Here is a 22,919-nt window from a genome sequence, read left to right as displayed (position 1 = left end):
GATTAATAGAGTCATTAACAAGAAAACGCCAGATACAAATCTAAACACGCCTGGAGATCTCTCTCTCTCTCTCCCAGCCAAATCTATACTAAAGACTTTGGAAAGATTCATTCGCCCGAATCGAAACATGTACAGTCAAAGCGTGTATAAATTTTCTATGCAAAATTAAATTTTGACAAAATTTTTTATAGAAATAAAATTTTGACAAAATTCTCCATAGAAATAAAATTTTGACAAAATTTTCTATAGAAATAAAATGTTAACAAAATTTTCTATTTTTTTTTTCATGTTGTGAAAATAGGGTACCTCATTTTTTGACACCTGGTCGCGTTGGGGGACCTCCCCTTTGTCGGACTTTTTGAAAATTGGACCAAAGTTGACCGATGTGCTTGAAATTTTCATTGAAGGTTGGGGTTGGCATCTAGACAAAGATCCGCTACTTTATATTTCGATATTTGGTGGCGGAGGGGGACCTCCCCTTTGTTCGACTTTTTTTAAAGTTCAGTGAAAAAACTAAAATTCTCTAAATTATCTGAGATTTAAAGAGAACATGCGGTGAGGTTATGGAATTAATATGGGGTACCTGATGATTTCATATGTGGACAGGGAGGGGGACCTCCCCCTTGCCCTACTTTTTGAAACTTGAAATTATGCGATTTGCTTGAAATTTTCATTGAATGTTGGGGTTGGTATCTAGACAAAAATCCGCTATATTATTTTTCGATATTTGGTCGGGGAGGGGGACCACCACTTTGCCCTACTTTTTTTTAAAGTACAGTGAAAACAAAACTAAACTCCCCCACTGAAATTTTACAGAAAAAATGGATGAGGTTATGAAATTTATATCAGGTTCCTGATTTTTTAATAAAAAATAAAAGGGCATAGGGAGAATTTCGCTTCTCTTAAGTACATACAGAGAAACAATTAAACTTTATCGAGTTACATGAAATTTACAGAGGACTGGGGAGAGGTTACGATATTATTAGTTGATACCTGATTTTATGATATTTGGACGGAAGAGAGGCCGCTCCTTTAGGCTTATAATTTGCTTGATATTTTCTGGGAAGTATACAAAAGATACGCTACATCACTTTCGATATTTGGTCGTGGAGGAGGTCCTCCTCTAAAACTGCAAAAAAAAAATTTTAATTTTCTTGAAATTTACAAAGGCAGTGGGGGAAGGTTATGAACGAAGAGGCAACCTTCCTTGCCCCACCCTTGAAGGAAAGTTTCAAGAATTTTCAGGGAAGGTTAGGGGTGATATTCACTACGGTGTTTGTCGTTATTGTATCGGGGAAAGTGACGTCCCTTTCCAACAATAGAGCAAAATTTTAACATCTCCGATCTACTTGTAATTTACAGGGAACGTGGGAGGAGGTGATTGAATTTATACATGATGTTTAAATTAGTATATGATTTTTCGATATCTGGTTGGGGAAAGGGAAAATTGAAATAAACTTTGTCGATTTACTTCGATAGAATTTATAGGGAGTAGTTGTGAAATTAATATATGGTACGTGATAGTCCGATATCAGGTCGGAGTGGAGCGAAAATGGGGAGAGGGTTCACTTTTGTCCGTTTTTTTTTTCTTAAATTGAAAGTAGAGGGTTGTCCGTAAATGGGAATTCGGTACATAATTTTATGATTTTTGCACAGGCTTCTGCCAGACTTCTTTTTAGTAAAGAACTTAAATTTACATGAAATTGGCAGTCAACGTAGAGGGTGCATCATTTTCCAACATTTTAGCAAATGTTAATGTGGTAAAATTTTTTACTACTTTTGCTTTTTCCGATTTATTGGATAGGAAACAGTAATTCTTTGTATGTTATTATGATATAGTGCTTAATTTTCTGATATGTTGGGGAGAAGGATACCTTTCCTTGACAAACCACACTTAAAATTCACAAGAAATATAGAAGATTATCCAACTACTTGAATAGAGAACATTATTTAAAAAAAATTGGTGGAAAGGGTACACCCTCTCCGCGACATTTTTTAAGACGAACCGTTCTACATATGCATATCTGCCGTATTTGTACCTATAAACGAAAAAGCAAGTAGTCCGATTTGTTTGAAAGAATTCAAATCGTTTCGAATTTGTTTTCAGCACGAAGGATATGGTTGATAAAGTTAAACATTATCTATAGAAATATAAAATTTTGACCAAATGTTCTATAGAAATAAAATTTTGACAAAATTTTCTAAAGAAATAAAATTTTAGTAAAATTTTCTACAGAAATAAAATTTTGACAAAATCTTCTACAGAAAAAAAATTTAGACAAAATTTTCTATAGAAATAAAATTTTGACGAACTTTTCTATAGAAATAAAGTTTTGACGAACTATTCTATAGAAATAATATTTTAACGAATTTTTCTATAGAAATAAAATTTTGACAAAATTTTCTATAGAAATAAAATTTTGACAACATTTTCGATAGAAATAAAACTTTGACAAAATTTTCTATTGAAATAAGATTTTGACATAATTTTCTATTGAAATAAAATTTTTACAAAATTTTTTTAAATACAATTTTTACAAAATTTTCTATAAAAATTTTGACAAAATTTTCTATAGAAATAAAATTTTGACAAAATTTTTTTATAGAAATAAAATTTTGACAAAATTTTCTATCGAAATAACATTTTCACAAACTTTTCTATAGAAATGAAATTTTAACATGGAGCTCACTTTTCGTACCCGAAGTCGTGCAAATAGGTAAAGTGATTCCACTACACAAGTTAGGCATAGACTCGACTAAGGATGAATCGAAAAGTTTCCGCTCCTTTCACTAACAAGTAGCCAAGTCCCTTACTTGTTAAAATAGAGTATTCAAAATGATTCAGAAGCCATGGTGGAGATGGAGAGCTGGGCCGAACTCCGTTTCATTATACCCTGCGCCACACTGTGGAACAGGGTATTATAAGTTATCGGTTCAGATTTAGATATAGCTCCCATATATATCTTTCGCCCGATATGCACTAATATGGACCCAGCAGCCAGAGTTTTATACCGAGTTGCTTGAAATTTTGTACAAACATAACACTTAGTCGTATACACGGATGAAAAAGATTGTTTTTCATATGTTTGGCTATAAACATTATATGTTTGGAACACAAATTTTTAAACACAATATTTTTGAGTGCAAGCATATAATGTTCATAAACTAGCATAACATGTTTGGGACATATATGTTAATATGTTAGAACATATTATGTTTGGGACATAAAATGTTTGTAAATATAATATGCTTGGATGCAAACATATATTAATTTAGAAATAGCCTATAAACATATATGTGTTTAGTAGCTTGGAGCGCTATTTAACAGGGAGCGATATTGAATTAAGTTGGTGGTTGTTGCTTGTTATTACAAAATTAACATTTTATTTTTCCTTGGGCAATTGATCAGCTACTTCTTTCATCCTTACAAACTGTGTGGTCCGCTGTTCGAATCCCCGTCCGGCAAAAGGTAATTAAAATAAAAAAAAATCATTCAATTGAATAATTTCTTCTACAATGTTTGTATTACAGAAAAAGGTGCTAAGAACTAAAAAAAATCTAGTGGAAGTGAGAAAGATGTGGGGGAATATACAATTGGGCAGAAACAAAATTTTGAGCATTCAGGTCGAAAACCTATGTTGTTAGCACCTATATTACCTGTTTATTTTCATAATTCATTATGATTGTAAATATATAAATAAATAAATAAAATTTTGAGCACAATATTGTTTGGGAGAATTTTTTTTAAGCATTTAAGCAAATATTAATTTTTGGGTGCAAAATGCTTCCAAACATATTATATGTTCACATAATAACATATTGTTTTTTGGAAGATAACATTGTTGAATTTGGATGCAAAAATACAAAATGTTTGGAACTTAGACTACCCAAACATTTATTGTTTAGACCAATATGCTTTCAAACATATTATATATTGGAAGAGATCAAACATATAAATGTTTGGGCAATACCCAAAAATATATATGCTTGAAGCAAAATATGTTTGGGAGTATATGTTACAGAAGCGATTTTTTGTGAGCGTGCAAAATTTGATTGAAATCGGTTGAGATTTAGATATAGCTCCTATATATATATTTCGTCCGATATGGACTAATATGGTCCTAAAAGCCAGATTTTTGTACCAATTTGGTTGAAATTTTGCACTAGGAGTACAATTAGTAGTATAGTCAAGTGTGCAAAATTTGATTGAAATCGGTTCAGATTTAGATATAGCTCCCATATATGTCTTTCGCTCGATATGGACTAATATGGTCCTAAAAGCCAGATTTTTGACCCAATTTGGTTGAAATTTTGCACAGGGAGTAGGTTTAGCATTGTAACTATGCGTGCCAGATTTGGTTGAAATCGATTCAGATTTAGATATACACGCACAGAAAAAACATGTTTGGACATGGTTGCCGCATCCATTTAATGCTTATTTAGAGTATGTAATTGTCGCGAAAACCATGTATTTTGTCTTTGTAAAAATAATTTTCGAGCGGAGAAAAATATATGTTGGCAATAAGCATTTAAATGGTTCTCAAATGCCGCAAACATGTTCTATTATTTAAATGATAGAATTTGAGACCATTATATGGTCAGCAAAATCATGTATCTGACCATTCAATTTTTTTACTTTTTTGCAGAGAAAAAAATATTTTTATAGTTTACGTATAGACATGTCTACAACCATTACATGGCCATAAATACCATGTAATAAAAACATTGAGCAGGTACACACGATTTTCATTTTGCGCGTCAGTCGTGTGTTGATTGTTTCTTGGAATGGACGGAGAATGCGGAATTATTGTGTTTTGTGTTAATTTATTTATTCAGAAATGGCACGTGGTTTTATGTGAATACAAAAAAGGAAAGTGTAATTGAAAAATGTACCTGTTTTTTGTTCTGCATTTTGCTATATGGATCATTTATTTTTATTTGCAGTTACATGATGCCTGCGTTTGTACATTTGATGGGCACGATGTAAATATGGAATAATTACTTATTGTTGAAATTGAACCAAACTAGAGTGTGTAAAAATATGTGAAGTTTGCTTGCACGACATTATAAATACAAATAAACAATGAATTAGTTTATAAATAAATAAAAACAAATAAATAAAGTTGATTTTGTGTTTTCTTTTCTCAAGTGGCGTCCTTTTTTCGACGACGAAAAAAGTTTTTTCATAAAAATCAAAACATTTTAAGTTGTGACCATGTTCTTTTAACTAGAAGAAAAACATTTTTGACGAATAACATAACATTTTAGATCGTGACCATTGTCTTTTAATGGAAACAAAATTCTTTTTATCAATATAATAACATTTTAGATGAGGACAATTGTATTTTTCTTAGAACCATGTTCACTGAGCCAACATGGTTGCAGGTTAAAATGTTACATGGTCGCCGCAAAAATAGCTGCTATCATATTATTTTGCTATTCGAATATGATTGTGGCAATCATGTTTCTTCTCTGCGTGTAGCTCCCATATATATCTTTCGCCCGATATGCACTTATATGGACCCAGAAGCCAGAGTTTTATCCCGATTAGCTTGAAAATTTGCACAAGGAGTAAAATTGGTGCGTGCCAAATTTGGTTGAAATCGATTCAGATTTAGATATAGCTCCCATATATATCTTTCGCCCGATATGGACTTATATGGCCCCAAAAGCCAGGTTTTTATACCAATTTGGTTGAAATTTTGCACAAGGAGTACAATTGGTAGTATAGTCATGTGTTCTAAATTTGATTGAAATCGGTTCAGATTTAGATATAGCTTCCATATATATATTTTTCTGATTTCGACAAAAAAGGTCAAAATACCAACATTTTCCTTGTTAAATCGCCACTGCTTAGTCGAAAAGTTGTAAAAATGACTCTAATTTTCCTAAACTTCTAATACACACGCACAGAAAAAACATGTTTGGACATGGTTGCCGCATCCATTTAATGCTTATTTAGAGTATGTAATTGTCGCGAAAACCATGTATTTTGTCTTTGTAAAAATAATTTTCGAGCGGAGAAAAATATATGTTGGCAATAAGCATTTAAATGGTTCTCAAATGCCGCAAACATGTTCTATTATTTAAATGATAGAATTTGAGACCATTATATGGTCAGGAAAATCATGTATCTGACCATTCAATTTTTTACTTTTTTGCAGAGAAAAAAATATTTTTATAGTTTACGTATAGACATGTCTACAACCATTACATGGCCATAAAGACCATGTACATTGTTTTCGTGACCATTTAATTTTTTAATTTTTTTGCAGCGACAAGAATTTTATAAAAACATTGAGCAGGTACACACGATTTTCATTTTGCGCGTCAGTCGTGTGTTGATTGTTTCTTGGAATGGACGGAGAATACGGAATTATTGTGTTTTGTGTTAATTTATTTATTCTGAAATGGCACGTGGTTTTATGTGAATACAAAAAAGGAAAGTGTAATTGAAAAAAATATATCTGGTTTTTGTTCTGCATTTTGATATATGATATAATTTATTTTTATTTGCAGTTACATGATGTCTGCGTTTGTACATTTGATGGTCACGAAGTAAATATGGAATGATTACTTATTGTTGAAATTGAACCAAACTAGAGTGTGTAAAAATATGTGAAGTTTGCTTGCACGACATTATAAATACAAATAAACAATGAATTAGTTTATAAATAAATAAAAACAAATAAATAAAGTTGATTTTGTGTTTTCTTTTCTCAAGTGGCGTCCTTTTTTCGACGACGAAAAAAGTTTTTTCATAAAAATCAAAACATTTTAGGTTGTGACCATGTTCTTTTAACTAGAAGAAAAACATTTTTGACGAATAACATAACATTTTAGATCGTGACCATTGTCTTTTAATGGAAACAAAATTCTTTTTATCAATATAATAACATTTTAGATGAGGACAATTGTATTTTTCTTAGAACCATGTTCACTGAGCCAACATGGTTGCAGGTTAAAATGTTACATGGTCGCCGCAAAAATAGCTGCTATCATATTATTTTGCTCTTCGAATATGATTGTGGCAATCATGTTTCTTCTCTGCGTGCATATATATCGAGCGATAAATCATAAATAAACTTTTGCGAAGTTTCCTTAAAATTACTTCTGATTTAAATGTTTCCCATATTCTTTTACTAAAATTGTGTTCCGCCCTAGTGCATTAGCCAACATAAATTTTGAGTCTATAGATTTTGTAAAAGTCTATCAAATTCTGTCCAAATCGAGTGATATTTAAATGTATGTATTTGAGACAAACCTTTATATATAGCACCCCAAAACATTTGACGGATGTGATATGGTATCGAAAATTTAGATCTACAAAGTGGTGCAGGGTATAATATAGTCGGCCCCGCCCGACTTTAGACTTTCCTTACTTGTTTTTATATAGAATATAAAGTATCTTCGTTGTGAAATCAACTTCTTCTAAGTCATATAATTTTACCTGACCTCAATCCTCATACCCGTATATTACATATATTTTAAAAACTAAGAGCATTTCATTCATTAAATACAACATTAAAATATATCTCCTTGAACTGCTATCAAACTGAAACATATAACCTCTGGAAAAACAGACATTACAAGGAAAAAATATGGTTCCGTTTGCGGGCGAAAAAACCTAAAGCAAATACTCTCCAAATAATAGCTATTTAAACAATTCGTGAACACACATAGAGAAAGCAAACATTTGTCTGTACAAACGTTGAAAATTCCCCTTTTTTTGGTAAAAAGATATAACCACACACGAAAAAAATTAATTAACTACACGATAGCAAGGCATGCACATCCATGTTTACATCCTTGTTCCTTGCCATACATGCTCTTATGGTATGCACGAAAGGATAGTAATAAGATAAAGGGTACCATATTTTTGGGCGAGGGGTTGGAGGAATGGAGGATGATGTAAGCATCATTTAGACATCAGTTAAATATATGGTTCAAGACCATATACACCAAACATATGATTCCGTGAAGTAGAATATTTTTTTTCTATCATTTAATTCAGTGCGTGATATTAGATTAGAAGCTGTATATCTTTTATGGCAAGGATATTCAACCAGTATGGCCAACAGTTTTTAAATATTTTTTTTTTCACATATAAAGCCCCTAGTTCGTAATAAAAAAAAATATCTCACACTTCACAAATATTTAGTGGATTTGTTTTAGGGTCTCAAAGAGTCATCTGCTTTCAACTATATCTCTTTCTTGTTGTGATATAAGTTTGCAACATTATAGTGAAATACTAATTAAAATTTTAGCTAATTTTCCGGTTATGAGTTTAAATATGCTTTATAAACTCATTATGTTTTCATTACTGAATATGCTCCCCATGACATTGAATACAAATGCTAAACTCGCTGTTCGCATATTCATATGTGTTGTTCATATCAACTGGAATCCCAAAACATATCCTTCCGCCTTCATGGTTACCAAGTTCAAGGACAACATTTGGATAGACTCGTAACATTATTAAAGCCTGAAGGCATAACATCAAACGGAAAAAGCCAGACATATCCAATGTTCATTTTCTTGCAACTCCAGACATAAATATTTGTCTATGCCTGAACTAGACCTATTGCATGTGTAAAAGAATAACAGGGAAATTTCCACCAGTAAAGTTTTTCACTACTGGCAACTTGTAATATGCCTTGTATAACATTTATTTTCCCATTCAGTTTCATTTTTTTTTTTGTGTGTTTTCCGAAACAAAAAACTTTAACTGAAACTTCTCTTTATGATATTTCCTAGTAATCATAGTGAAACTTAAAACTCTAGAGTAATTATGAAAACATGAAATATGCTGATGTATATATGAGATATTAAGCTCATATCATCACTCATTTTTAAGTGAAATTTTAATTTAAATTAATTTATACCACTGATACAAATAAATTATATAAAATGCATGTAGATTAAATTGATTCTATTAAATATGAAATAAAATAAAACAAAAATGCTAAATAAAATTTGTATGTTAAATTATTATAAATATTTAAATAGTATTTATTTAATTTTATATAAAACTAGCGTAACTCGGCCCGCTTCGCTGCGCCTTCCGAAGCGTATTTGGAGGAACATTTTGCATTAACTTAGTCAACTATATCCTTCGTGCTGAAAACAAATTCGAAAAGATTTCAATTCTTTTAAACAAATCGGACTACTTGATTTTTCCTTTATAGGTACAAATACGGCGGGAGAGGGTGTACCCTTTCCTCCAAATTTTTTTAATAATGGTCTGTATCCAAGTAGTTGGACAATCTTCTATATTTCTTGTGAATTTTAAGTGGGGTTTGTCAAGGAAAGGTATCCTTCTCCTCAACATATCTGAAAATTAAGCACTATATTATAATAACATACAAAGAATTACTGTTTCCCATCCAATAAATCGGAAAAAGCAAAAGTAGTAAAAAATTTACCACATTAACATTTGCTAAAATGTTGGAAAATGATGCACCCTCTACGTTGGCTGCCAATTTCATGTAAATTTAAGTTCTTTACTAAAAAGAAGTCTGGCAGAAGCCTGTACAAAAATCATAAAATTATGTACCGAGTTCCCATTTACGGACAACCCTCTACTTTCAACTTAAGAAAAAAAAACGGACAAAAGGGAACCCTCTCTTTACTAAAATGAAGACTAAAAAGAAGTATGGCAGAGGCCTGTACAAAAATCATAAAATTATGTACCGAGTTCCCATTTACGGACAACCCTCTACTTTCAATTTAAGAAAAAAAAACGGACAAAAGGGAACCCTCTCCCCACCTTCGCTCCACTCCGACCTGATATCGGACTATCACGTACCCTATATTATTTTCGCAACTACTCAATGGTCCCTATAAATTCTATCGAAGTAAATCGATAAAGTTTATTTCAACCCCCAACCAGATATCGAAAAATCATATACTAATTTAAAAATTATGTATAAATTTAATCACCTCCTGCCACGTCCCTGTAAATTTCAAGTAGATCGGAGATGTTTAAATTTTGCTCTATTGTTTTAAAGGGACGTCACTTTCCCCGATACAATATCGACACCCCTAACCTTCCCTGAAAATTCTTGAAACTTTCCTTCAAGTGTGGAGCAAGGAAGGTTGCCTCTTCGTTCATAACCTTCCCCCACTGCTTTTGTAAATTTCAAGAAAACTTACATTTTTTTGTAGTTTTAGAGGAGGACCTCCTCCCCGACCAAATGTCGAAAAGCGTATCTTTTGTAAACGTCCCAGAAAATGTCAAGCAAATTATAAGCCTAAAGGGGCGGCCTCTCTTCCGTCCAAATATCACAAAATCAGGTATCAACTATTACGGTTGACGGAGGTTACGATCTCTCCCCAGTCCTCTGTCAATTTCAAGTAACTCGGTAAAGTTTAATTGTTTCTCTGTATGTACTTAACAGAAGCGGATGTCTCCCTATGCCCTTTTATTTTTATTAAAAAATCAGGAACCTGATATAAATTTCGTAACCCATTTTTTCTGTAAAATTTCAGTCGGGGGAGTTTAGTTTTGTTTGAACTTTCAAAAAAAAAAAAAACAAAATTTGGGCAAAGGGGTGGACCCCCTCCCCGACCAAATATCGAAAGATAATGTAGCGGATTTTTGTCTACATGCCAACCCCCAACATTCAATGAAAATTTCAAGCAAATCGCATAATTTTGTTCCAAGTTTCAAAAAGTAGGGCAAGGGGGAGGTCCCCCTCCCTGTCCACATATGAAATCATCGGGTACCCCATATTAATTCCATAACCTCACCACATATTCTCTGTAAATCTCAGATAATTTAGAGAATTTTAGTTTTTGCACTGTACTTTAAAAAAAGTCGAACAAAGGAAAGGCCCCCCTCCGCCTCCAAATATCGAAATAAAAAGTAGCGGATCTTTGTCTAGATGCCAACCCCAATCTTCAACGAAAATTTCAACCAAATCGGTCAACTTTGGTCCAATTTTCAAAAAGTCCGACAAAGGGGAGGTCCCCCTCCGCGACCAGGTGTCAAAAAATGAGGTACCCTATTTTCACCACATGAACGCCCCCTACGATCTCTGAAAGTTTCAAGTAAATCGGTTCAGCCGTTTCGGAGCCAACTCGGTACATACAAACAAACAAACAAACAAACAAACAAATAAACAAACATAAATTGAATTTTATATATATAGATAAAGATAAAAAACAAATATATACGGCCGTAAGTTAAGCCAGGCTTATGTACCTTCCACCATGGATGGCGTAAAAACTTCTAAAGACTATCATCCACTATCGAATTACTTGGGTTGCGATAACACTTGCCAATGGCAAGGTATCTTAAAACTTCTTAACACCGTCTTCTAAATTGTAACCAAGTCCATACGGGGTAAATATTAAATACAAAACGCCGATTGAATACGTATATAATTCAGTTTGACAAAATTTTCTATAGTAATAAAATTTTGACAAAATGTTTATAGAAATAAAATTTTAACAAAATTTTCTATAGAAATAAAATTTTGACAAAATTTTCTATAGAAATAAAATTTTGACAAAGTTTTCTATAGAAATAAAATTTTGACAAAATTTTCGATAGTAGTAAAATTTTGACAAAATTTTCCATAGAAATAAAATTTTGACAAAATTTTCTATAGAAATAAAATTTTGAAAAAATTTTCTATAGAAATAAAATTTTGACAAAATTTTCTATAGAAATAAAATTTTGACAAAATTTTCTATACAAATAAAATTTTGACAAAATTTTCTATAGTAATAAAATTTTGACAAAATTTTCTGTAGAAATAAAATTTTTACAAAATTTTCTATAAAAATAAAATTTTGACAAAAATTTCTATAAAAATAAAATTTTGACAAAAATTTCTATAGAAATAAAATTTTGACAAAATTTTCTATAGAAATAAAATTTTGACAAAATTTTCTATAGAAATAAAATCTTGACAAAATTTTCTATAGAAATAAAATCTTGACAAATTTTTCTATAGAAAGAAAATTTTGACAACATTTTCTATAGAAATAAAATCTTGACAAATTTTTCTATAGAAATAAAATTTTGACAAAATTTTCTATAGAAATAAAATTTTGCTTTGTTCTGTTATTGTTGGTTTGTACTTCAATCATATTTGTTGTTTTGATCTCAGCTTAAAAACCATTGCGTTGACTAAACTACAAGAGTAGCTTAACCAACAGAAGTTAGGTTAGGTTAGGTTAGGTGGCAGCCCGATGTATCAGGCTCACTTAGACTATTCAGTCCATTGTGATACCACATTGGAGAACTTCTCTCTTATCACTGAGTGCTGCCCAATTCCATGTTAAGCTCAATGACAAGGGATCTCCTTTTTATAGCCGAGTCCGAACAGGGTTCCACATTGCAATGAAACCACTTAGAGAAGTTTTGAAACCCTCAGAAATGTCACCAGCATTACTGAGGTGGGATAATCCACCGCTGAAAAACTTTTTGGTGTTCGGTCGAAGCAGGAATCGAACCCACGATCTTGTGTATGCAAGGCAGGCATGCTAACCATTGCACCACGGTGGCTCCCATATATAGAAGCAACTCCTGTTAGGAGTAATATTCAGAATAGAAATTCTAAAATTTCGATTAACTTGATTAACAAAAATTTCCTATCTCACACACATCATCTATTTTCCAACAGAAGAAAAGAGCAGAACCATAAAATTTTGGTAGATAGAACCATCAAATTTTGGTAGATTATTTTTGGTTCGAATGGCAACCATGATCATGAACCGATATGGACCAATTTGTGTGTGATTGGGCATCGGCTATATATATAACTGTAGACCGATATGGACCAATTTTTGTGTGATTGGGGATCGGCTATATATAACTGTCGACCGATATGGACCAATTTTGGCATGGTTGTTAGCGGCCATATACTAACACCATGTTCCAAATTTCAACCGGATGGGATGACTTTTGCTCCTCCAAGAGGCTCCGGAGGTCAAATCTGGGGAAGGGTTATATGGGGGCAATATTTAATTATAGACCGATATAGTCAAATTTTTGCATGGATTTTAGAGACCATATTCTTACACGACGTACCACATTTCAACCGCATCGGATGAATTTTGCTCCTCCAAGATGCTCCGGAGATCAAATCTGGGGATCGATTTATATGGGGGCTATATATATTTATGGACCGATATGGACCAATTTTTGCATGGTTATTAGAGACCATATACTAACACGACGTACCAAATTTCAACCGAATCGGATGAATTTTTCTCCTCCGAGATGCTCCGGAGGTCAAATCTGGGAATCGGTTTATATGGGGGCTATAGATAATTATTGACCGATATGGACCAATTTTTGCATGGTTATTAGAGACCCTATACTAACACGACGTACCAAATTTCAACCGGATCGTATGAATTTTGCACCTCCGGAGGACAAAACTGGGGATCGGTTTATATGGGGGCCGCATATAATTATCCACCGATATGGACCAATTTCTGCGTTATTGTTAGAGACCATATACTAACACCATGTACCAAATTTCAGCCGGATCGGATGAAATTTGCTTCTCTTAGAGGCCTCGCAAGCCAAATCTGGGGGTTGGTTTATATGGGGGCTATACGTAAAAGTGGACCGATATGGCCCATTTGCAATACCATCCGAACTACATCAATAACAACTAAATATGCCAAGTTTCAAGTCGATAGCTTGTTTCATTCGAAACTTAGCGTGATTTCAACAGACGGAAGGACATGCTTAGATCGACTCAGAATTTCACCACGACCCGGAATATATATACTTTATGGAGTCTTAAAGAAATATTTCGATGTGTTACAAACGGAATGACTAAGTTAATATACCCCCCAAACTGAGTATATACCCTGAAAAAGCTATTGTCGCGAGGCCCTACATTTCATAAAATACGAATTCGAACACAGAAAAAAAGTATGATGTAAAACTGATGCTAAAATGAACTAATATTAATTGCAAAAATTTTATTTTGTTTTAGTTTATATTTAAAATTTTGTAAGAAATTTTCCCCAGCCCAACGATTTTTTCTTTATTCCAAGTATGTCTCAAAAAAAATAAAGGGTGATACGGTCAAAATTTGGTCAAGGGAAAACGCGTGTAAATCGGTGAAATCGTTTATTTAAAAAATCAAATTAAATTTATTTTTCAAGTTAAATTAGTATAAAATTCAGGAAAAATATTCAGTTAGGCTTTCGCTTTTCCAAATCCGAATTACCGGGCCTCACGCTTGACATCTGCCATCAGATTTTGTACAGCCACCTTGTCCACCTTCTGCGCCGCAGAAAGCCAGTCAAGTTTATATTGACCAAATTTTGACCGTATCACCCTTTATGAACTAAATGGCAGTAAAATTTCATTCAATTCTAACTAAAACAGAAGAAATTTTTCGTACACTTCTCAAAAATAGTGAAAATGAACTACAACGTGGTTAAAATGGGAACGATATGACGCCTAAGATTTTTTCTTTATTTTTAGTACATTTTTTCTTTTCAAGAAAGATGAATTTCGTAAATGATAATTAAAAATCTAAAAATGTCGGAAAATTTTCGTTAGTTTAATGAATCTCAAAATTTGGAATACAAATTAGTTCAATTTTCGCACGAGATAACATAGTTCATTTTTCCCATAATTTAGTTTACTTTTTTTTCTGTGAAGTTTGCTTAACACAGAAGAAACAATTCGCTGATATAAGGTCAACTTGACTTTAATAATTTAGAAAAATTCATCAAAATTAATAAAAATTTGTTGACTTTTTGCATCTTGAGTACCAATAAAAAATTCATTCAAAAATAGAAAATGTTTTTCAATACATTATTTCAAAGACTTTTTCTACTCAAAGCAAATCATAATTTCCACATATGACTCTTCCATTTACCAATGCCTATTTTATTGCAATACCATGGAGAAACAATAAAAGCTCCAAATTAAGAAAAATCCCAAAAACCAACGAAACAAATGAACATTTTGCCAAATAAAGAAAAAAATCAAGTCTACTGTTTCTTCATTATATTTGAACAGACTTTTACTCCCATGATCTGAATGAATTTCGTCAGTATTCATACGTTAGTAAGACAGAGACTAAGATAGCAGGAAGTTCTTCATGGTTTCCCTTATGCCAAAGAGTGTTGATGGTAAACACTTTTGTCCTTAACAAATATGATTAAGTACCTCCGAATACTCCGGCAAACATACACTCACACATATGCAAACAGTAATGATGCACAAAAGTCCTTTTGCCATTACCCAGACAAGTGGCAATAAAGTAAGCAGACATCCCTTAGAGAGGTACTGTTTTTTTTTTCTTTCATCCAAATGAAGTTAAAGAACCTTTTGTGGTAAATGGCAATGAGACGAACAACGGTAGCTGTTCACAGTAGTTTTTAGACATTTCATTGTCAGGGTAAAATAGCAAAAATATTCTACAACACCCATAAAGGCATCTTTCATATTTAAGTAAATATTTACTTTGTGTTATGATCTGCAAACCAAAAATTTACCAAAAATTAAGGAAGAGCAGGACATTTATATACACACACCACACTATACTCATATACAATGGCTAAGGGACTTTAAACATCTGTTGGAAAAATTACTTCACATTTGGGGTAGACTCCTTTGTGCATACAAGACCAATCTTATTATTGCCTAAGTGCTGGCTCTTCATCATAATGATGACAAAAAAGGATCCTTTAGTTAGCTTTGAGTGTATATGAGTGGGTAGAAATTTTACGAGAGCTTGTTAATAAATGAATGTGCTTGTGTGTGTGTGTTGGTATATGGCTATTGGACCAGGCAATATTAGCGCATGCAATTTATATATGATATCTTACCGAAAGTGATTTAATTAATTATGATATTGAGATTTAATGTTTAATTGTTGAAAAAGTAAATTGAGATATTCGATTCGAAGTGAAACTCATATGACTCTTAATCGAGCGAAAGATATATATATAGGAGCTATATGCAAATCTGAACCGATTTTGATCAATATTGGCATGAAAAGCTAGAATGGTAATTTCACTATCTGTGCAAAATTTAAAGTAAATCGGCATGAAATGTTGATCTCCGGTAGTGTTCTATTCTGTCTCGAAACACATACGTGCGGCTCTGCAACCTAACATAGGTTAGGTTAAGTGGCAACCCAATGTCTCAGGCCCACTTAGACTATTCATCCCATTGTGATACCACAGTGGTGAACTTCTCTCGTATCACTGAGTGCTACCCGATTCTATGTTTAGCTCAATGATAAGGGACCTCCTTTTTATTACCGAGTCCAGTCCGGCGTTCCATATTGCAGTGAAACCATTTAAAGAAGTTTTGAAACCCTCAGAAATGTCACCAGCATTACTGAGGTCTGATAATCCACCGCTGAAAAACTTTTTGGTGTTCGGTCGAATCAGGAATCGAGTCCACAACCTTGTGTATACAAGGCGGGCATACTAACCATGTGGGAGCCACCTAGGCTTTGCACCACAAATAAAACAAAAATGTGTTCACAGACAGACGGTCAGATGGACATAGCTTATTCAATTCAGGGGCACGGTTGGTAGAATTATACCAACAATGGTAGATTTTTTGCTGTTTGGTAGATTGGTAGAACTCTTGATGTTCATAAATGGAAATAAAATTTTGACACAATTTTTACAGCCAAAAAAATTTATAGAAATAAAATTTCGGAAAAATTGTCTATGGAGATAAAATTTTGCAAACATTTTCTATAGTATAAAATTTTAACACATTTTCTATAGCAAGAAAATGTAAAAAAAAAAATTTTTTTTGAAAAAAAAATTGGCACAATTTTCTATGCCAAAAAAATTTTGAAAAAATTTTCTATAGAAATAAAATTTTGACAAAATTTTCTATAGAAATAAAATTTTGTGAAAATTTCTATAAAAATAAAATTTTGGGAAAATATCTATAGAAATAAAATGTTGACAAAATTTTCTATAGATAATTCTAACAAAATAGAAACACATATTTTAACAAAATTTTCGATAGATATATATTTTCGCAAACATTTTCTATAAAATTAAAATTTTGACAAAATTTTCTACAGAAATAAAATTTTGAGAAAATTTTATGTAAAAATAAAATTTTGACAAATTCCACAATGTGGCGCAAGACATAAAATCTTATGTTGAGAACTATATGTCAAATTTTCTAAAGTTTTAACAAAATTTTCTATAGAAATAATACTTTGGCAAGATCCTATAAAATAAAATTTTGGAAAAATTTTCTATAGAAATAAAATTTTGACAAAATTTTGTATAGAAAAAAATTTTGACAACATTTTGTATAGAAAAAAAATTTTGACAAAATTTTTGAAGAAATAAAATGTTGACAAAATTTTCTGTAAACATAAATTTTTGAAAAAAAATGCAATAAAAATAAAAATTTGACAAACTTTGCTATAGAAGGGAGCCACCGTGGTCCAATGGTTAGCATGCCCTGACCTAACCTAACATACTCCTAACCTAACCTAACATACTTCTTGTACAAAATTTTAATCAAATCAGGGCAAAACTCTGGCTTTTGAAGCCATATAAGTCAAAATCGGACGAAAGATATATAGGGGAGCTATATCTAAATCTGAACCGATTTCAACTTAATTTGGCACAGTTAACGATACCATTAAACGTACTCGTTGTGCACAATTTGAAGCAAATCAGGGCAAAACTCTCGCTTTTGGGGCCTTATAAGTCCAAATCGCACGAAAGATATATATGGGAGCTATATATAAATCTGAACCGATTTAGCTGGTATTTGGCAGTTTTTCCGGGACTAACAAAACATTCAGATGTACAAAATTTGAAGAACGTCGGTTCATAAATACGTGAATTATGATAAAATCGGTGATAACTATATATGGCAGCTATATCTAAATCTGAACCGATTTTTTCCAAAATCAATAGCGATTGTCTTCTACCCGAAGAAAGACGTTATGTCAAATTTTAGGACGATCGGACTTAAACTGCGACCTGTACTTTGTGCACAAAATTACATATACAGACAGACGGACGGACGGACGGACAGACAGACAGACAGACCGACATCGCTAAATCGACTCAGAATTTAATTCTAAGCCGATCGGTATACTAAAAGATGGGTCTATGACAATTATTTCTTGGCGTTACATACAAATGCACAAACTTATTATACCCTGTACCACAGTAGTGATGAAGGGTATAAAAATAATTTTTTATTTGGTCGCCTACACGACTTAGGTTTTGATCACAAAAATGTGTTCACAGACAGACGGTCAGACATGGACATGGCTTATTCGATTCAGGAGCACGGTTGGTAGAATAATACCAACAATGGTAGATTTTTTGCTTTGGTAGATTGGTAGAAGTCGTGATGTTCATAAATAGAAATAACATTTTGGCACAATTTTTACAGCCAAAAAAACTTACAGAGATACAATTTTGGAAAAATAGTCTATGGAGATAAAGTTTTGCAAACTTTCTACAGTATAAAATTTTTCTACAGCAAAAAAATGTAAATTTTTTTTTTTTAATTTTGACAAGATTTTCTATGGCAAAAAATTTTGACAAAATTTTCTATAGAAATAAAATTTTGAGAAAAATTTCTATAGAAATAAAATTTTGATAAAATTTTCTATAGAAATAAAATTTTGAGAAAGTTTTCTATGGAAACAAATAGTTTTTTATTTGATCGCCTACACGACCTAGGTTCACAGACAGACGGTCAGATGGACATGGCTAATTCGATTCAGGGGCACGGTTGGTAGAATTATACCAACAATGGTAGATTTTTTGCTGTTTGGTAGATTGGTAGAACTCTTGAAGTTCATAAATAGACACAACATTTTGGCACAATTTTTATAGCCAAAAAAATTTATAGAGATACAATTTTGGAAAAATTGTCTATGGAGATAAAATTTTGCAAATATTTTAATGTTAATTTTTTTTTAATTTTGGCAAAATTTTCTATGGCAAAAAAATTTGACAAAATTTTCTATAGAAATAAAATATTGACAAAATTTAAATTTTGAAAAATTTTGTAGAGAAAAAAAAAATTTGGCAAAATTTTGTATAGAAATAAAATTTTGAAACAAATTTCTATAAAAATAAATATTTGACAAAATTTGCTATAGAAATAAAATTTTGAGAAAATTTTCTATAGAAATAAAATTTTGAGAAATTTTTCTATAGAAATAAAATTTTGAGAAAATTTTCTATAGAAATAAAATTTTAAGAAAATTTTTTATAGAAATGAAATTTTGAGAAAATTTTCTATAGAAATAAATTGTTTTTTATTTGGTCGCCTGCACGACTTAGGTTTTGATCACAAAAATGTGTTCACAGACAGACGGTCAAATGGACATGGCTAATTCGAATCGGGGGCACGGTTAGTAGAATTATACCAACAATGATAGATTTTTTGCTGTTTGGTAGAAGTCTTGATGTTCATAAATAGAAATAAAATTTTGGCAAAATTTTTATAGCCAAATAAATTTATAGAGATAAAATTTTGGAAAAATAGTCTATGGAGATAAAATTTTGCAAACATTTTCTGTAGTATAAAATTTTTCTGCAGCATCAAAATGTAATTTTTTTTTTAATTTTGACAACATTTTCTATGGCAAAAAATTTTTTACAAAATTTTCTATGGCAAAAAATTTTGACAATATTTTCTATGGCAAAACATTTTGACAAAATTTTCTATAGAAATAAAATTTTTTACAAAATTTTTTATAGAAATAAAATTTTGAGAAAATTTTCTATAGAAATAAGACTTTGACAAATTTCTACAGAAAAAACATTTTGACAAAATAGAAATAATTATTTTCACAAAATTTTCTATAGATATATAATTTTGCAAACATTTTCTATAGAAATAAAATTATGACAAAATATGCTACAAAAATAAAATTTTGACAATATTTTCTAGAGAAATAAAATTTTCTTAGAAAGAGAAAAAAATGTTGACAATACCACAATGTGGCTCAGGATATAAAATCTTAGGTTGAAGACTATATGTCAAATTTTCTATGGAAATTAAATTTTAACAAAATTTTCTAAAGAAATAAGACTTTGGCAAATTTCTATAGAAATAAAATTTTGACAAAATTGTCTATAGAAGTAAAATTTTGACAAAATTTTCTATAGAAATAAAATTTTGACAAAATTTTCTATAGAAATAAAATTGAGACAAAATTTCCTATAAAAATAAAATTTAGACAAAATTTTCTATGGAAATCGAAATAAAATTTTGATAATTTTTTTAGAGAAAGAATTTCCATAGAAATAAAATTTTTCAAAAATTTTCTGTAGCGATAAAATTTTGCAAAAATTTTCTATAGCGATAAAATTTTGCAAAAATTTTCCATAGCGATAAAATTTTGACAAAATGTTCTATAGAAATATAATTTTGACAAAATTTTCTACAGAAATAAAATTTTGATAAAATTTTCTATGGATAGCGAAATAAAATTGTGAAAATTCCACAATGTGGAGGAGGGTATAAAATCCTTTTGTTGAGGACTATATATAAGCAAAATTATCTATCGGAGAGTATGGCTGATTTTTGGTTATGTCTTCAAAATACATGGGCCAATGTTATGAAATATTAATATTTATGCCCCTTTTTAGAAATACTTAAATCTAGTGCTTGTTTCTTTCTTCAACGGGATTTTCTATACTATATTATTAAAATCTATTCATTTTTCTAAAAATTTATTGTATGTTCCCTCCGTTTCTTTTCAGGGTAAATTCACATCAAAATCAGATGTATGGTCCTTTGCCGTAACATTATGGGAAATATTAACCTTAGCTAAGGAGCAACCCTACAAACATTTGAATGATGCTAAGGTTATAGAAAATATCGGACATATCTATCAGGATGATAATAAATATGTAAGTAAAACCAAGGACAAATGGAACCCACATAATATTCAACACTCTCCCTCTCATTTAGGAACTATTATCGTTGCCGGCAAATTGTCCCAGAGAAATCTACGATTTAATGTGTGAATGTTGGCAACGTAATGAATCGAATCGGCCTAATTTCCGAGAAATGCATTTATTTTTGCAAAGGAAAAATCTAGGCTTCAAACCCACCCTCATGACCTATTAAGGGAGGTTATGGAGTAAACGAATTTACTGAAATATGGAATGGAAATATCATAGAATTGAAAGCAAACAAAATATCAATTATAAATTGAATAAATTTTTTTTATATATACATAAAAGGAATTTAGCACATTAAACATAACTAACGAAAATATTTTTACAAAAAAAATATATAAAATCTTTTGAAAAAAAAAAAAAAACAAATACATTTAAGAAGTTAGATCTTAAGATGAGATAAAGAAAAAAAACTATATTGAAAATTGTAAATTATACCTATAGTCTTGGTATGGTGAGCATAGCATTAGGATCGTACCAAAGACTATATGGATCACTAAACTTGTATTGAGCAATCACCATTGATAGTTGTACTAGATGATAAGAATTAATCTGAAAAAATCGCTTGATAATTCCCAGTCTTTAGTTTGTATATAGGAAAAATATTTAATTTAATTGGATTCTATTAGACCACATGATAATTTGCCAAGGTTTGTTTCATACATCTAACTGTAGTTTTTTAAAGTAAAGTAAAGTACCTCAGTCCATCTGTTTTATTTAAATTTCGCGGAAATGCTATTTCTTCGATGAGGGAAGGGGGTATATTCTGATATAGTCTCAATATAAGCCGACATTTTGTATTCGATTATTTAGGGCAGAGTTGCATAAACAAAATTGAGTTTCGAATAAAAAATGTTTATTTACAAAAATTGAAATCGACTTTTTCTACTTTGGAAAAAGTACATTTTTTAAATAGTAAAAAATGATTTTTGACTTGTCGATTAGGGAAAGTCCAATTTTCGGTTTTTAATGCTCTAAAATCATCTTTTTCCACATATGGGAAAGTCGATTTTATACGTCATCACTGTCAGCATGAAAAGGGCTACATTACATGCTCCTTTCGTTTCAACATCGCTTCTTCAAGTTTTCGTTTTAAGGTTTGTTTTGTCAATTTTACATCCTAACAGAATTCCGTTAGTCGATTTTAATAAACATCGAAGGTCGATTAGACCCAATTTTCAATAAATTCATAAGTAGATAATTCGAATTTCAATATGACCAAAATTTTATTAACCGAATTTCAATGTTATTATTTAAAAGTGAGATTTGGATTGGAATAGAATTTCGAAACAAATTTTTTTTTACCATCGATTTGTCCAAATTTTGAAAAATTTTATAAATTTTAACCGAATTTCGAAATAAAAAAAATTTTATTTTCTCTATTATATTTTTATACCTAAACCACATAGTGGTCAGGGTAGAATAAGTTTGATCAAAAAATGTGCCTACCGATCGACTCAGAGAGATTTTTGGAATAGAATTTCGAAACAATTTTTTTTCTACCATCGATTTGTCCAAATTTTGAAAAATTTTATAAATTTTAACCGAATTTCGAAATAAAAAAATTTTATTTTCTCTATTATATTTTTATACCTAAACCACATAGTGTTCAGGGTAGAATAAGTTTGATCAAAAAATGTGCCTACCAGAAATATTGATTTTAGACCCTATAAAATATATACGGATTGACTCAGAATCACCTCCTGAGTCGATCTAGCGCTTGGTGTCCGTCCGTCTGTCCATGTATTTGTTGTTCACAGGATTCCGGTCGCAATTATTAACCGATTTTGATGAAATTTGGTACAGGGAGCTTTTTGGGCACAAGGACGAACGCTATTGAATTTGGAAAAAATCGGATCAAATTTTGATATAGCTCCCATATATATGTATCGCCCGATTTCGATAAATGGGGTTCAATGTTATTATTTAAAAGTGAGATTTTGGAATAGAATTTCGAAACAAATTTTTTTTCTACCATCGATTTTTCCAAATTTTGAAAAATT

At 31.1% G+C, this 22,919-nt stretch overlaps 1 protein-coding gene across 1 annotated transcript in view; it reads left to right on the top strand.

Moving 5' to 3' along the window:
- The window catches only part of Ddr (discoidin domain-containing receptor 2), an 817,465-nt gene extending 796,380 nt beyond the window's left edge, over positions 1-21,085 (top strand). Inside the window, 2 exon segments of the mRNA XM_075294255.1 lie at positions 20,716-20,865; positions 20,927-21,085. Coding sequence (XP_075150370.1) covers positions 20,716-20,865; positions 20,927-21,085 — 309 coding nt within the window.
- Positions 21,086-22,919: the final 1,834 nt, after the last annotated feature.

Source organism: Haematobia irritans, chromosome 2 (genome assembly GCF_050003625.1).
Source record: "Haematobia irritans isolate KBUSLIRL chromosome 2, ASM5000362v1, whole genome shotgun sequence".
Lineage (NCBI taxonomy): Eukaryota > Metazoa > Arthropoda > Insecta > Diptera > Muscidae > Haematobia > Haematobia irritans.
Note: the sequence above shows the minus strand (reverse complement) of the source record. Positions and strands in the feature narration are given on the sequence as shown.